This window comes from Musca domestica, unplaced genomic scaffold (assembly GCF_030504385.1).
Source record: "Musca domestica strain aabys unplaced genomic scaffold, Musca_domestica.polishedcontigs.V.1.1 24, whole genome shotgun sequence".
Classification (NCBI taxonomy): domain Eukaryota; kingdom Metazoa; phylum Arthropoda; class Insecta; order Diptera; family Muscidae; genus Musca; species Musca domestica.
In genome coordinates, this window is record NW_026712272.1 from 10342720 (window position 1) to 10359934 (window position 17215).

Consider the following 17215-nt stretch of genomic DNA (forward strand, 5'->3'; position numbering starts at 1 on the left):
ATCATTTTCTTTATTAATATTTATTTTTTTTTGTGCGATTTTTTTTCTTTTTTATGTTTATTATTTGTTTACTAATACTCTTAACACCTCAAATTTTATAATAATAATAATAATAATTTTAAAAACTGTTTAACATTTAAGCTTACACATAACAAATATTTACAACATTAATATTATGAAATTAGAAAAAATTATATATAATTTACACAGCTATCACTTTTTCATTAAAAATTTCAAAAAAAAAAAAAAATAATAAGAAAAGTTAAAAAAAAATTTAATTTATTTTTTTTATGTTGATAACAAGGAACATTTGTTGATAATCATCTAAAAGCCAAAATTTATTACTTTTTTTCTTGCATAAACTTATGCAATAAATTTATATATGGTTTATAAATATTATATTTAAGAGTTTGTCATAAATTATTATTTTTTTATTAAATTTATATTTTTTTGTAACAAAGATCGCTTTAGTATTCTATATTTTTTTTAAGTGGTAACAAGTTTCACTTTCAATCACAATTTGCATGATTTGTTTTTGTTTTCTTATAATATAATAACTATATTTTTTTCTTACATTTGTTTTTTTTTATTTATTATATATAGAAAAATAAATTATGACTATATTTAAGGAATTATAAATATATAATAGGGGAATTATTTTATTTGATTTGTTTGCTTTAGATATAGAGAGTGGGGGGGGGGGGGGGGGTAACTTAGGAATATGTAAACTACCATAATTTATGTGATTATAAAAATACAATTCTAATAATAGCAGAAACACAATGCTGGCTTTGAAGTGTCAAATTATAATATAGGGGAATACCAGAAATTCAGATAAAACTCTAAAGGGTGAAACAGATCAATGTGTTAAATCGGGACTTCGGTGTGTAAATACAACACTGTTGCCACTTTTGGTCTGATCGAATACAACAATGTTTTAAGCTACAAAGTGTTAACAGTGTTGTATTTTCCCTCCGAAGTCATGATTTAAACTTTAAGCTATTTTAAGGTGAGGGCACATAAGCAGCATCATGGCATCATATCAAGGCATATTAATGTTAAATTATAGGGGAAAAGACGGCAGAATTTGAGTGCGGCTCTGGCATCCCTTTATGATATGTCACAAAATATGCCATGTGAAAACTTCAAGCTGCTTATGTAACCACACCTTTAGTCTTAACAATTTTATTAAAATTTGACATTTCCCAAAAAAAGGAAAAAGCCAGTTGTTCATTGTGTTTTTTTCGTTAAATTTTGAGTTTTTAACAGACAGTAATGAAAAGAAGACTAAAAGCAATGACCTCTATGACATCACATTGACGTTTGACTGCAGCACTTGTGTTAAATGCAACTCTGAAATATACAGTGAGTGACGATGCATTTGACAAGGCATAATTTATCGGCGGGCTTTCTAGTTCTATTTATGAAACGAATTCAGACTAGTTAACCCTAGATTTATTTGTTATTTTATCAGCTGTCATTTGGTCTGTTCCAGAACTGCAAGAATGAAAAGTTTTTTTTTTTACGATAACAGATTTTCCCTTTATAATATCGAAAAAGATTGTAAAAATAGTAGATTCATTGCAGGTACTCATGGTAGAAGAATACAGGTAGATGTATCAACGCTTGAGAACATTGAAATTGAAAAAATTTAATGAAAAATTATTCAAGTTTGTAAAAATGTTTGAAAATGCAAATCATAACATACTCCGATTAGTGCGTATAAGTAAACGTGTAAAAATAATTTATTATTTATTTAAGACGTTTTTTAAATTATGACAAATTAATGTTCGCAAACGTTGATGAATCTACCTTTATTCTTCTACCATGGTATATACATGAAATGAGAGTCCATTTCATGTAAAGTATATGCAATGATTTAGTAAATGTAAACGTACTTTGATTGACGGTTTAACCCCCCTGAATGTCGCATATGTAAACATGATTTAAGTCCTTCTTGATTATTTTCTCATTACCCATGCCAAATACGGGAACGCTTTTCACTCTGGTGCCACACACACAGTGATGCCCTTGCCAAATGTAGGTACGCTTTTCACTTTGGTGTCACATACACCACATTGCCCCACTTCATTACAGAGTTGCATTTTCGCACATCACAGTGTTGCCATATGCAGAAAAAACATAAATAAATTTACAACTAAATTTATTGCTATGAATTAATTTTAGCCAAGAGAGGTTGTGTTACGGCATTATTTGTCGACGACGGCGGTACTGTTGTTACCGATGGATGATGTTTCACCGTTAGACGATTGCCAATAGATGGCGTTCCCCCACCACCACCACCACCATCATCAGGTAAACTATTCATTTTCGTCAGCGAGTTATCGTCCATTTGGACCAGACTATTATTCGATGAGTTATTTGCCAAAAATTGCGTGGCATTTCGACAATTATTGGCCTTGACATAACTGGCGGGTGGGGTATTATTGTATGGACCTCTCGAGGAGTTCAGTGGAGGCGGGTGAAAATAGTGATTTGTCTGTTGATCCAGATTGGTCAACGATGGCGTACGATTGTTGTAGTTGTAGAGCAGGTCGCCATTTATGGCTGGCGGCTGGGGCATAACAATTGCAGTTTTACGCTCACGCGTTAAGGGAGTTTCAATGATTTCCCCTTCCTCCTGCTCCTCCTCATCATCTTCCTCAGCTTCCGCTTGGGGATTTATCATATTGGCCTCAGCCTCGGCCTCACCTTCATCATCCTCATAGACATGCGATGAGACGAGGTTTTGTGTCTCCTCCGAACTTTCATTGTTGATGCTGAATTTTATTCTCGTCGAGCTGCCCAAACTGGCCGTATCACTGTTGTTGTTGTTGATCAGACTTGAAATGGTGGGGGAATTTTTCATTCTCAACTTTGAGGCGGAATTGGGTGCCAGTACCCCGGACAAATTGGAATTCGATTGAGTCGATGAGAGTTGAGTATAACTGTGTTTCGGATGGTTGCTGTTGTAATGAGGCTGCTTCAGTGTGCCCGACAGCGGCAAACGGAAATTGGCCATTTCCCAGCAGCCCTCTTTGGCATCATCCTTCAGCGACCTACTGCTATAAATATCACTATGCGGTGGTGAGAGTTTCATGCTATTCAGGGCATTTACCTCCAGATAATTGTAGAAATCATCAGTCTTAAAATCATTGCCATTCAATTTGGGCGACGACGAGGATATCTTTCGTTTCACCCGCAAATTGGGGGAGTTTTGTCGGCTCACCGACCGACCAATGTCCAGTTGTTGATTGTAGGGCGGCGGCAGGAATGCTGAGGCTTCGGAGTTTTGTTTATGCAGGCCATAGCGTGGCACCTGCTTCAGCGATGAGCGTCGTGAGAGCATCAGCTTTTGTGGCGATATGGGTGTCTCCACTTTGGGCACCTCACCCTCAAGCCAATAGGTTAACATTTCACCCTTACCCTTCATCGGTACATAACCACGTTTGGTGGTAATGAAGGTGCCAAAGGCATCTAAAGCCAACTTCGTTTTCTCACTTATGTGAATCTTCAAAGCCTCGCCATTCGACTCCATGCGTGAAGCCGTATTCACGGTGTCACCAAACAAACAATAGCGTGGCATTTTCAAACCCACCACTCCGGCCACACAGGCCCCCGTGTGCAGACCTATCCTCAGCTTGAGCTTATCATTCGGCCGATGATGTATCTTAAAATTATGCACAGCCTCCAGCAGGGCCAATGCCAAACGGGCAATTTCCCTTGAATGTTGATTGCCATTGCGTATGGGCAAGCCGGACACCACCATATAAGCATCACCTATCGTCTCCACTTTGTAAACATCGAAATTTTCCACAATCGAATCGAAACAGGTGTAGAGATCATTTAGAAATTGTACCACTTGCATGGGTGTACTTTCCGCCGAGATGGCGGTAAAGCCTACAATGTCGGAGAAATAAATGGTTACTTGATCGAAGGTTTCAGCCACAACCGGTTCACCGGAAATCAGCTGTGCCGCCACACTTTGTGGCAACAGCTGATAGAGTAGCTTCTCACATTTCTTCTTCTCTTCAATATAGTCCTGAGTACGTTCTTCGACCAGCTCTTCCAAATTGTTGGCATACTGTTCCATACGTTTTAGCAGATTGTCGACAATGTGGCCGGTTTCATTGTCTCTGAAAGGAGAAGAAGAAAGAAAAAAGAAGGGGAAAATTAGTGGCATTCTCAAAAAAATAATAATAAATAAAAAATAAATATATAAAAATAATAATAATAAATAAATAAATAAAATAAAAATAAATAAATAAATAAAAAATAATAGTTGAAGGGATTAAAGGTGAGAATATACAAACCGCTTTTCTAACTGGCTTAAGTTTTAAGCTTCTTCGGAGAGAAAAAAAAGCGTAGGGCCGAAATCGAACTAAGTCAACCTAAAACTCATGGTAGATTAATATAGTTAAACGCTTCGACACAGCTGTTGGGACAATGAACTGTCAAACCAATTTTGCAATTAAAAATATTGAATGAAAAATTATTCAAATTTGTAAAAATTGTTGAAAAACGCGAATTATAACAACCCCCGAATGACATCGTGTAAGAAAACATATAAAAATCTACCTAGGCTGCAAATACATAAAAAGCTTGAAGTCATGGCTAGGCATATTAATGCCAAATTATAATGAAAAACGACGGCAGGATTTTAGTGCGGCTCTGTAATTCCTTTGTGAAATGTCACAAAATAGGCCGTGCCATGACTTCAAGCTTCTTATGTACTTAAACCCTTTATATTTGAAAAAAACATTTAAAATGTTTTTACATATCAATTTTCCCAAGCGTTGATGCATCTTCCTGCATCTAACTTCTACCATGCTAAAACTCCTTCCTTCCTCTACGAAGAAGCCAGCCGATGACTTAAGCCAGCCAAATAAGCGTATTCCCACCTTAAAGCAATAAATTGATAATTCTATGAGGAAAAAATCCACATCATGGTACACTGAATAGGTACATCACATTTATAACAGCTGATCATGGCATTTGGTGTCAAAATAAAAAAATGACATTTCGTGTGATTATTGCGTCATTGTTTGTAATACATGACCTTTATATTTGCGATAAGATCAGCTGACAGCATGGAGCTAATCAGTTGACTGTCAAGTGTTTTATTGAAAGAACTGTCTTGGTATTTTAATTGAGAAGATTTTAAAGGCTTGAAACAATTATAATCAGGATTACCTGGAAATAATCGTGCCATGTTCAGTAGGAAGCATTTTAATGTTTTCTATTAGAAGCTCACGGTAAAATCATGAAGGTTAAGTCATTCCAAATAAGAATTCCCATCTTTGCATTTTCTGTAATTTACCTTGTCAAATTGCACTGCATAGAAAACAGGTTCCCATCTCTGATTTGTGTATGTACAATGGATTAATAAATATATTTTTTGTTATTGCAAAATTGTCAGGCTCAATCGCATTATTGTTGTTTTTTTTTTTTTTATAAAAACAACGTTTGTTTATAAAAACAACGTTTGTTAATTAGTGGCAATGTTTTGACAATGAAATGTCAAGTCAATAATTTAAAAAAAAAAATTGTAAATCCATGGTACAATAAGGTGGTAGAACAGCTTCGTAAAACTACAGAAATACAGCCCTGAGGCTATGCCCGCTTCCTGTCAAATTGCATGCATGCAAATATGATCTAAATAGTTCGATCTTTGAATTACATGGCAAAACTGGGGAATAACAACATTGGCAGAAGTCGGGTACACTTACAAAAATTTGTAAAAAATTCTAATCAGCTGTTAGTTCTACCTTACCTTTTTATTGTACCATGTGTAAATCGATGATTGCATGACTTTACCTTCTTAATTCTACACCATAGAGAATTTTTTTAAGGCTTTAATGAGTAATCTCTCAAAACTTTGGATTTATGAATATACATGTTGTCAAAGATATAATTTGATAAAAAAAATTTAAACATATGATAACTCTATTATGGAAAGTGCTGAACAGCAGAGAAGACAATTCGCCCAATATGTATGTGATAGTACAAATAAAACTCTAATTCAAGACAATTTGTCTTGTGTAAACGCTAGGTAAGAATAATGTGATGTAGACCATGGCAGAAGAATACAGGTAGATGCATCAACGCTTGGGAGCATTGATATGTCAAAAAAATTTAATGTTTTTTTCAAATATAAGTAGATTTTTAAATGTTTTCTTATACGACGTCATTCGGAGGTTATTATAATTCGCGTTTTTCAACAATTTTTACAAATTTAAATGATTTTTCATTCATTATTTTCAATTCCAAAATTGGTTTGACAGTTAATTGTACCAGCATTGACACAGCTGAAGGGACAATGAACTGTCAAAACAATTTTGGAGTCGATATTTTTGAATGAAAAATTATTTAAATTTGCAAAAATTTGTGAAAAACGCATATTGTAATAACCTCCGATTGATGTCGTATAAGAAAGCATATAAAAATCTAGTTATATTAAAAAAATAATTTTTTTTGACATATTATTGTTTCCAAGCGTTGATGTATCTACCTGTATTCTTCTGGCATGATGTATACACTGGGACGTTTTTCCACTACTCAAATTCGTATGGTGTTTTGCCTATGAATACTTACTTATTTATATTCCTTATAATCGATTTGAGAGCATTAAAGTCCGGTCTCTCGGCTGGATCTTCGGACCAACATTTCTGCATCACAGTATTGATTTCCTTATAATCATTGGGAATGTCAACAATCAGAGGGCGAAATGGTGTTTGGACGATGTGCGGGTAACCTTTAACCAGATATATTATTTCTGTAATGAAAAGGAAAGCAAAAATTATAAAAATATGATGTGTGTTCCCGCATGAAAAATCTTGCAAAAGTTTTCAAATTTATAAAGTAAACAACAAGAATGACAAGTATTTTATCCATTGGACATTTTGTCAGGGTTAATTAATTAGATATTTGACAATGAAGGTCATACAACGAATAGAGAGCGATTAACGTTTCATATGAGCTTGGTATTAGAAAAAAATACGATTACGCAATACGCGCTACAAATCCACTCTTTCAACTGTCAACTCCATAAAGTAAATGTCAAATTCTCCGATTTCATTTGACGTATGCGCAATGGAAGTGACAGTTAACTCCACTCGACTTAGTACGTGTAAACCATGGCAAAATAATACAAGGTATTTTGAGAAAGTAAAAGTGGAAAATCTGTCAAACGTGAATTTGTTATTTCATTGACAGCAAAAAGTCTAAATAAAGTAAACACTAAACCAAGGCCCATTTATTAGGTTATGTAAAGGGCGAATTGCCTTAAAAACAGCTGTTTTACTACTTCGAACTGTCAAAATTTCTTCTGAAGCGAATAATAATTCGCCTTAATTTATCTTTTTTTGTGGCGAATTTTTAAACATCTACGAGAAAAAAAAAAACGAAGTAAAGCATACGAAACAAAGCACAAGGCAAGACGTTTCAATGAACCTATTTTGGTAATTTGTGCTCCTTTTGACCTTGGAATGGAGAAAAATTCGCATTTGCAGTCAAGCAGCCAGAAGAGAATTAGGTGTACCTGGTTACCCTAAAATTTTTAACAACTGTTACTTTTAACACAAAAGTTCGGCAAAAGAGAGTTACTCGAGAGAGGAATTCTTTCACTGAGTGTTTGCAAATTCTTCCTGGACAAATTTCTTTTTGCAATCATTTGCTATTCTTCTCCTTCCGATGCACATTTAAAACATATTTATTTTAGTAATCAAAGGCCTAATTGTATAGTCTTACGGCTTATTTTAAAATTGTGTGTACTTCATTTCTTTTTATTCCTTCGTTTTTCATAAATTACAATTACTTCAGGAGAATAACCAGACAGGCCTATTGTATAATGACAGCTTGTCATTTTTTTCGGCGAATTCCAAATTTTATAAACAAATGTATTTTGACAGAATGGGTGAAATCAGCTGGGCTAATCGGACGACCTATTTAATGGGCCTTGCACTAAACAAACAAATTTCTATGACATTGAAAAAGAAAAGGAATACATTTTAGGATTTCCTCATGGTAAAATTAAAAAAGGTAAAGTCATTTCAAATAATAATAGTAATATTCACCTCTTCATTTTCTGCCATTTACCTTGTCAAATTTTGCTGAATAGAAAAGAGGTTTCCATCTCTGATTTCTGTATATTCAATGGATTTATAAATATAGAATTTGATAACGAAATGTTGTCAAATTTTGAAAAAAATGTAAACAAATGATTGCATGACTTTACCTTCTTGATTATACCGTTATAATAACCTGTCTTTTGGAAGACCAAATTCCACTTCTTTGTTATATATTTAAAGGGGGCTAAGTACATAAGCTTGAAGTCATGGCTAGGCATATTTTTTTTTTGACATTTCACAAAAGGGATTACAGAGCCGCACCAAAATCCTGCCATCGTTTTCCATTATAATTTGACATTAATATGCCTAGCCATGACTTCAAGCTTTCTATGTACTTGCACCCTAAAGGGCTAAGTGCATAAGAAGCTTGAAGTCATGGCTAGGCATATTTTGTGACATTTCACAAAGGGATTACAGAGCCGCACTAAAATCCAGCCGTCGTTTTCCATTATAATTTGACATTAATATGCCTAGCCCTTAAGGGTTCAAGTACATAAAACGCTTGAAGTCATGGCTTGGCATATTAATGTCAAATTATAATGGAAAACGACGGCTGGATTTTAGTGCGGCTCTGTAATCCCTTTGTGAAATGTCACAAAATATGCCTAGCCATGACTTCAAGCCTCTTATGTACTTAGCCCTTAAGTGTTCCACAATTTTCCTACTGCTATTCATAAACGAATATCTGTCACTTTGTTATTTGATGAGATGTTTGGTTGTGTCATCATTGTTGACATGACTTTGACGTTTTTGCTCAGTGTTGCCACATTTCTGTTCTTTTCTCCACCTTGTAAAGGGTATATTAACTTTGGCAATCCGTTTGAAGCATCCCTAAATATTCATCGTAGACCCCATAAAGTACATACAGGGTGAGATAAAAAATGCAACAACGCCAAACGCTATAATTTTTACATTCTTTTTAAATTTTATTGAATGAAAGCAAAAACTGTCGGAAATAGCATCAAATTTTGGGATAAGTTTAGATTTGTTCAAATTGGTCACCTTTGGCACGAATTATGGCCCTCAAACGGCCAATGAAACCGTCACACGCTGACCGAATGTTGCTCTGCCGTATTTTGGCCTATTTCCGGCGAAGCGCTTGCTTCAGGTGATCGACACTTTGGTATTTTTATACTCTCCACCTTGGAAAGTGGGGTATATTAACTTTGTCATTCCGTTTGTAACATCCTTAAATATTCGTCGTAGACCCCATAAAGTATATATATTCATAATCAGCGTAAAATTCTAAGTTGATTTAACGATGTCCGTCTGTCTGTCTGTTGAAATCTAGATACAGCCCACATTATTTGACGTAGAGCGACAAAATTTAGCAGAGCAATTTGTATTGTGTCTAGGATGATTGATATTGAAAATGAGATATATCGGTGCACGTTCTGGTATAGTCCCCATATAACGGTACCTCCCGATATTCGGTATTTTAATGATTTATGCCACATTTTTTTCACGGATTTGTCTAAAAATTGATATTTATTGGTCATAAAGGGTTCCAGCTCCGGTGGCGAAACATTGCATGTATGGGTCCATGATTTGGTATAGCCCCCATATAACGGTACCTCCCGATATTCGGCATTTTAATTTTTTTTGCCACATTTTTTCACGGATTTGTCTAAAAATTGATATTTGTTGGTCATAATGGGTTTCAGCTCCGGTGGCGAAACATTGCATGTATGGGTCCATGATTTTGTATAGCCCCCATATAACGGTACCTCCCGATATTCGGTATTTTGATGGTTTTTGCCACATTTTTTCACGGATTTGTCTAACAATTGGTATTTGTGGGTCATTATGGGCCCTAGTTCGTGTGACGAAACATTGTATGTATAGATCCACGTTTTGATATAGTCCCCATATAACGGTACCTCCCAATATTCGGTATTTTGAAGATTTTTGACACATTTTTTTCAAGAATTGCTCTGAAAATTGGTAGTTGTAGATCATATTGGGTCCCAGTTCGTGTGAAGAGTCATTGTAATTATAGGTCCACGTTTTGGTACAGCCCCCATACAACGGTACCTCCCGATATTCGGTAATTTGATGGTTTTTGCCACATTTCTTCACGGATTTGTCTGAAAATTTGGTATTTGTAGGTCATAATATGTAGGTCCACGATTTGGTATTGCCCAATTATTGCGACCACCGGCTGTTATAGCGGCCCACATCTATTTTCTATTTTTTTTGCAGATGAAAAAAACTGCAACCAACTTCAGACTGTTGTAATTTCTAAGCCACTCGTCCGACAGTTGTTAAAATTATTCCAGTGACAGTTCATTTTATTGTTTACAAGCGTACTTATTCTAAAATTTCCGAATTTTTTTGCTTTTGTCAAATAAAATTAAAAGAAAAAATGTAAAAATTATGGCGTTTGACATTGTTACAGTTGTTTTATCTCACCCTGTATATTAAAATATCCACCCTCTTATAAAATACTGTATTCCGAAGTTAGTATTTTTGTTTTGTAAAAAAAAATCCCAAAAAGTTTAAAAATATTTGAAAATAAACTCAAAATATTTTTTTCGAACTGATATTCTGCTGTTTATCATAAAATAATCCTGCCCTCCTCAAATCCGTTATAATCCTTACTAAATGCCAACCGTTTAACACGAAGTGTACACCCAAACGAAGAAAATCCCAGCAAGCAACCTTTCATATTTGATAACAATCTGGGTATTCAATTTCTCCTTTTCGAAAGAAAAAGGATATCGGAGAGGTGGCAAACAACAAGACGTATCCATAAACCAACACCAAACAATTCTCACACCAAAAAGGGTGGTCTTCTCTCTCTCTCTCTGTTCCGGGTATCCATGACATGCACAAAAAGGGAAAATGTCATGTCGAAGTTAATCCCTTGGGCCTAACCTAACACACAACGGAGCAACCACAAACTGTTGTGCCGTGTTGGCAAACACACAAGGACAACAACAAGGAGCAGCGAACAACATCTCACTTGTCAATTCCTGAAATAGGATACCAAAATCCAACCAAAGCTAATATGGCAACAACTCAATACAAATCTTCTAGATTTATTATTCTGGCCTTGAAAGAACAAGACATGGCCACCGCATCCCTTCAACCGCAAGGATACAAATCAAAATCACAAGTTTTCGAAACCGACGATGATGAACGCCACTTAAATTGTCAGCTACAAATGGCAGAAACTTTCAACACCGCCAGCTCATATGTTAATGCTGGCGATGATGACAAAAGAAATGTTCTAAAGGATCGTAAGGATGTTCTTTGGCAGCAACATTCAGGGGATGTGCAATTGACAAGAATAAATCAAGTCAACCGCCACCAGATTGCTATGCCACAATGTTGCCCAAACAACATTGACAACTATCAACGCTTGTCCCTGTCCCAACATCATTGCCAGGAATCTGGTTATGTTCTTTACTTATTCGAAGTTCTGCCAACATGCCATGCAAAAAGCCCAAAGGATAACAGATTGCAACGACATGCATCCACAAACTACCCAGGACATGGAAAGTCTGCGACAAATGTCTCTTCGCATCCATCAATGCAAGCGAATGATATTGACAACCACGCGCAGAGGGGGAATTATGCGGATTATGGACAAGGTAAGTGGAAGATGGGTGAGGAGAGGGAAAAACTCTATTCAGCCGGGCTGAATAGAAATTTTCCTATCCGGGAAAATCACTATTCTGCCGGGTTGAATAGAAATTTTCCCATTAGGGAAATTCTCTATTTAGCCGGGCTGCATAGAAATTTTCCCATTAGGGAAATTCTCTATTCAGCCGGGCTGAATAGAAATTTTCCCATTTAGGAAAATTCTCTATTCAGCCGGGCTGAATAGAAATTTTCCCATTTAGGGAAATTCTCTATTCAGCCGGGCTGAATAGAAATTTTCCCATCGGGGGAAATTCTCTATTCAGCCGGGCTGAATAGAAATTTTCCCATTTAGGGAAATTCTCTATTTTCCCATTAGGAAAAATAGAAATTTTCCCATTAGGAAAATTCTCTATTCAGCCGGGCTGAATAGAAATTTTCATATTAGGAAAATTCTCTATTCAGCCGGGCTGAATAGAGAAATTCCCTAAATGGGAAAATTTCTATTCTGCCCGGCTGTATAGGGATTATCCTCGATAGGAATAATCCCTGAATAGAAATTTTCCCATTTGGGAAATTCTCTATTCAGCCGGGCTGAATAGAAATTTTCCCATTTGGGAAATTCTCTATTCAGCCGGGCTGAATAGAAATTTTCCCATTTGGGAAATTCTCTATTCAGCCGGGCTGAATAGAAATTTTCCCATTTGGGAAATTCTCTATTCAGTCGGGCTGAATAGAAATTTTTCCATTAGGGAAATTCTCTATTCAGCCGGGCTGAATAGAAATTTTTCCATTAGGGAAATTCTCTATTCAGCCGGGCTGAATAGAAATTTTCCCATTAGGGAAATTCTCTATTCAGCCGGGCTGAATAGAAATTTTCCCATTAGGGAAATTCTCTATTCAGCCGGGCTGAATAGAAATTTTCCCATTAGGGAAATTCTCTATTCAGCCGGGCTGAATAGAAATTTTCCCATTAGGGAAATTCTCTATTCAGCCGGGCTGAATAGAAATTTTCCCATTAGGGAAATTCTCCAAATTTTCCCATTGGGGAAAATCTCCATTCAGCCGGGCTGAATAGAAATTTTCCCATTAAGGAAATTCGCTATTCAGCCGGGCTGAATAGAAATTTTCCCATTAGGGAAATTCGCTATTCAGCCGGGCTGAATAGACATTTTCTTATTTTCATTTATTTTCCTCCACTTTTTTGAATTTAAAACTGTCTTGATTTTGAAATCTCTTAAAGCTATTTGTATTAATTCCGCTCAGAACTTAGCTAATAATTACAATTCATCCAACTTGTATTGCATTTGAGCGTTTCAATTGAAATTTATTTCTTTGATTGCTCTCCTTTTTCTAAGTTTTCTATTCTGTTTTTTTTTCTTCCTTCCATGCTTATTTGTTCCGCAGTGAAGTACCAGTCAAATCTTTCCGACGACCATGATGTAATTTTTGGCACAGCGGATAAAGTTTTTGGCCAGCAATGCATTTGGATGGAATCACGTATTGAATGGCTCTCAAAATTGGAGGCCAGGAGTGAAGAGGTGGCCCCCAAAAAGGGGAGTCAACTAATAAATGAACTACAGATTCGTCGTCCTAGTGAAGGGCAATTACCAAAATGAGTGGGTGAGCAAGTGATGTGGATGTTGGTGAGTCTTTGTGGTGGTGATGTTGGAGATTTCCTCTTTAATGGGCATGGACTTAAAGTGCAATGACAATCACTTAATCAATGTTACCGTAAAAGGAACGTGACAATTTTCGGTGGGTTGGACCTTTGAAGAGGGAGGGGTAGGTATGAGGAACATAGAATGGACAACATTGTTATATTATCTTTGTTCCTGAGAACCTTTGGCATCTGCTGGAATTTTGTAGAAGTCCCTTCTCACCTACCTTCCCCCCTAAATTACATCGCGTATATCGCACTCCTCGATTCCGCCCAACCACTTACCTTGTATCCAATACAATTACCTATTATTTTATTTCAATTATCTAATAAAGGTTTGCTTAGTTCTTCGTTTTGCACTCTAATTGTCATGGAGTGGGCCAGCCACTTGAATTGTTTTCCCTTCAATTTGTGGAATTTCTCTGTTCGATTCTGAAAGGAGAACGAACGAACAACTGCAAATGGATACTTGTTGTGTTGCTTGTTTTTCTTGTCCTCATTTTTTTAGATTCGATGTAGCTGCCGTGTTCTGCCAGCTAAGGAAACAAGCCACCAAATACACTGTGAAGTATTCTTAACCTAGTAATGGAGGGTGAGAGTGATAGGTAGAGGGTGGGGTGGTGGAGCTTCATCAATGCATTTCCTTTAACCGCATTGCAATGTCTCTATTATTTTGGCTTCAACAACTAACTGTAGATTATTAGTTGCTACACAAGTAACAATCAGATGTTTGGTAGAGGTTGTCGTATTTTCATTTTTGGGTAAAAGAAGGTTTGGTCGAAAACAATTTTTGTTCGGATTTTATTTTTGGATCAAATACACAAAAGGATTTAAAGTAAAAATATAATTTTCTTGACATTGCATAATTTTTGGTCGAAAATAAATGTTTTGGTCGAAACAACAAAATTGGTATTTTTGTTGGAAAAAAATTGGTCCGATTTCACTTTTGGACCAAATACTCATATTTAAAAGGATTTAAAGTAAAAAAATTAAATTCTTTAACATTGCAGAGGTTTTGGTCAAAAATATTTTTTTTTGGTCGAAACATCAAAATTTGTATTTATGGTAGAAAAAATTTTGTCCGATTTCACTTTTGGACCAAATACACATATTATAATGTTTTATAGTTAAAAATTGTATTTTTTTGAATTCCAGGGTTTTTTGTCGAAAATTGAATTTTTGGTCAAATCTCAAATTTTGGTCGATTTTCATTTTTGGACAAAATATACATATTTAAAAGGATTTAAAGTAAAAAGTTTAAATTTTTTAACATTGCAGAGGTTTTGGTCCAAAATAAAATATTTTGGTCGGAACATCAAAATCGGTATTTTTAGTGGAAAACAAAAATTTGGTCCGATTTCACTTTTGGACCAAATACAAATATTTAAATTGATTTAAATTATAAAAAATACATTTTTTTTTGCATACCAGGGTTTTTGGTCGCAAATAAAACTTTTTTTAGAAACATCAAATTTTGGACGGATTTCACTTTTAGACCAAATACACACATTTAAAAGTGTTTTAAAGTAAAGAGTTGTTGGTCGAAAATAAAATTGTTTGGTCGGATTTCATTTTGAATCATTTTTTCATTTTTTCTTTTAAAGAACAAACTGGAATTTTTAGCATTCCAGGGTTTTTGGTTGGAAATAAAATTTTTGGTCGGAAGTTTAAATTTGGTATTTTTTGGTCGAAAAGCTAATTTTGATCTTAAAGTAGATGTTTTGATGTCAAAATATAAAGCTTGACTATTAATTAATACGAAAGTAACAAGCTGATGTTTGGTAAAAGTTGTTTTAATTTTTTTGGTAAAAAATTTTTTGGTGAAAAAAAAAATTGGTCTGATTTCGCTTTTGGACCAATTGCACGTATTTAAAGGGTTTTAAGTAAAAAATTAATTTTCTTGGCATTGCAAAGTTTTTTGGGCGAAAGTAAAATTTTTGGTCGGAACATCAAAATTGGTATTTTTTGTGGAAAACAAAAATTTGGTCCGATTTCACTTTTGGACCAAATACACACATTTAAAAGTGTTTTAAAGTAAAATAGTTTTTATTTTTTTGCATATCAGGGTTTTTGGTCAAAAATAAAATTGGGTCGGAACATGAAATCTTGGACGGATTTTACTTTTGAACAAAATACAGATATTTAAAAGGATTTAAAGTAAAAAAATAATTATCTTGGCATTCCAGGGTTTTTGGTCGAAAATATTGTTTTTTTTTGGTCGGAACATCAAAATTGCTATTTTTAGTGGAAAACAATATTTTTTAAAGAAAACGAAATCAAATCTTAAATTTTGGACGGATTTCACTTTCGAACTAAATACACACATTTAAAATTGTTTTAAAGTAAAATAGTTTTTATTTTTTTGCATATCAGGGTTTTTGGTTAAAAATAAATTTTTTGGTCGGAACATAACATTTGGTATTTTTGGTCAGAAAACATTATTTTGATCAAATTTCACTTTTGGATCAAATACTCATATTTAAAATGTTTTAATGTTAAAAATCTTCATCTTTTAGTATTCCAGGGGTTTTGGTAGAAAATACAATTTATGGTCGGAACATCAAATTATGGTCGAATTTCACTTTTAGACCAAATACACATATTTAAAATATTTTAATGTTAAAAATCTTAATTTTTTAGCATTATAGAGTTTTTGGTCGAAAAACAATTTTGGTCGAATTTCTCTTTTGGACCAAATACACATGAACATATTTCAAAGAAAAAATGACCATTTTTTAGCATTCCAGGGTTTTTGGTTTGGTTGGAAATAAAAAAATGGTCTGATTTCGCTTTTGGACCAATTGCACGTATTTAAAGGGTTTTAAGTAAAAAAATAATTTTCTTGGCATTGCAAAGTTTTTTGGGCGAAAGTAAAATTTTTGGTCGGAACATCAAAATTGGTATTTTTTGTGGAAAACAAAAATTTGGTCCGATTTCACTTTTGGACCAAATACAAATATTTAAATTGATTTAAATTAAAAGAAAATACTTTTTTTGGATACCAGGGTTTTTGGTCGAAAAAAAAAATTGGGCCGGAACATCAAATCTTGGACGGATTTTACTTTTGAACAAAATACAGATATTTAAAAGGATTTAAAGTAAAAAAAATAATTTTCTTGGCATTCCAGGGTTTTTGGTCGAAAATACTGTTTTTTTGGTCGGAACATCGAAATTGCTATTTTTAGTGGAAAACAAAATTTTTTATAGAAAACGAAATCAAATCTCAAATTTTGGACGGATTTCACTTTTGGACCAAATACACATATTTAAAATCGTTTAAAGTAAAAAATCTTATTTTTTTTAGCATTTCAGGGTTTTTGGTCGAAAATAGAATTTTTGGTCGGATCATCGAATTTGATATTTTTAGGCACACAGGACTTTTTTTTCATAAAGTTGACATATTTAAATAGTTTTAAAGTAAAAATCTTCATTTTTAAGCATTCCAGCGTCTTTGGTCGAAACATCAAATTATGGTCGGATTTCACTTTTGGACCAAATACACATTTTCAAAATGTTTTATAATAAAAAATTTAATTTTTTAGCATTATAGAGCTTTTTGTCGAAAATAAAATTTTTTGGTCGAAACATCAAATTTGGTATTTTTGGTCACAAAAGATATTTTTTCATAAAGTTAATATTTTTGAATTTTTTTAACCATTTTTGGAGAAATTTTTAATTTTAAAACGAGTTTTTTTAAGTTCCCAAAATAATCCCCTCAATTATTGATTTGTATAAATTTTTTTGTCTTTTTTTATCTTTTAAAGCTCTTCTCTATTCAGCTTTCAATATATTCCCCTCTGCTTGCATATTTTGGTAGAAAAAAACATTTATCCCAAATGGC

At 34.2% G+C, this 17215-nt stretch overlaps 2 protein-coding genes across 5 annotated transcripts in view; one reads left to right on the forward strand and one right to left on the reverse strand.

Annotated features, from left to right (window-relative positions):
• Positions 1 to 694: 694 nt before the first annotated feature.
• LOC101890508 (atrial natriuretic peptide receptor 1) overlaps positions 695 to 17215 on the reverse strand; it is a 292597-nt gene continuing 276076 nt past the window's right edge. For all 4 annotated transcript variants that reach the window (XM_059123411.1, XM_059123408.1, XM_059123409.1 and 1 more), the window contains 2 exons: positions 6595 to 6775; positions 695 to 4136 (listed from right to left, as the gene is read on the reverse strand). In XM_059123411.1, coding sequence (XP_058979394.1) covers positions 2171 to 4136; positions 6595 to 6775 — 2147 coding nt within the window. In that variant the 3' untranslated portion in view covers positions 695 to 2170. The remainder of the gene's footprint in view (positions 4137 to 6594; positions 6776 to 17215) is intronic.
• LOC109613601 (uncharacterized) lies at positions 10599 to 13761 on the forward strand. The gene is made up of 2 exons (XM_020038632.2): positions 10599 to 11725; positions 13122 to 13761. The coding sequence occupies exons 1-2, from the start codon at positions 11140 to 11142 to the stop codon at positions 13331 to 13333; spliced, it is 798 nt and encodes a 265-aa protein (XP_019894191.1). The 5' UTR covers positions 10599 to 11139; the 3' UTR covers positions 13334 to 13761.

Coding starts and splice junctions, on each gene's coding strand:
- LOC109613601 (XM_020038632.2), top strand. CDS start 11,140: ATGGCAACAACTCAATACAAATCTTCTAGATTTATTATTCTGGCCTTG. Junction 11,726..13,121: donor TTATGCGGATTATGGACAAG/GTAAGTGGAAGA, acceptor TTTGTTCCGCAG/TGAAGTACCAGTCAAATCTT.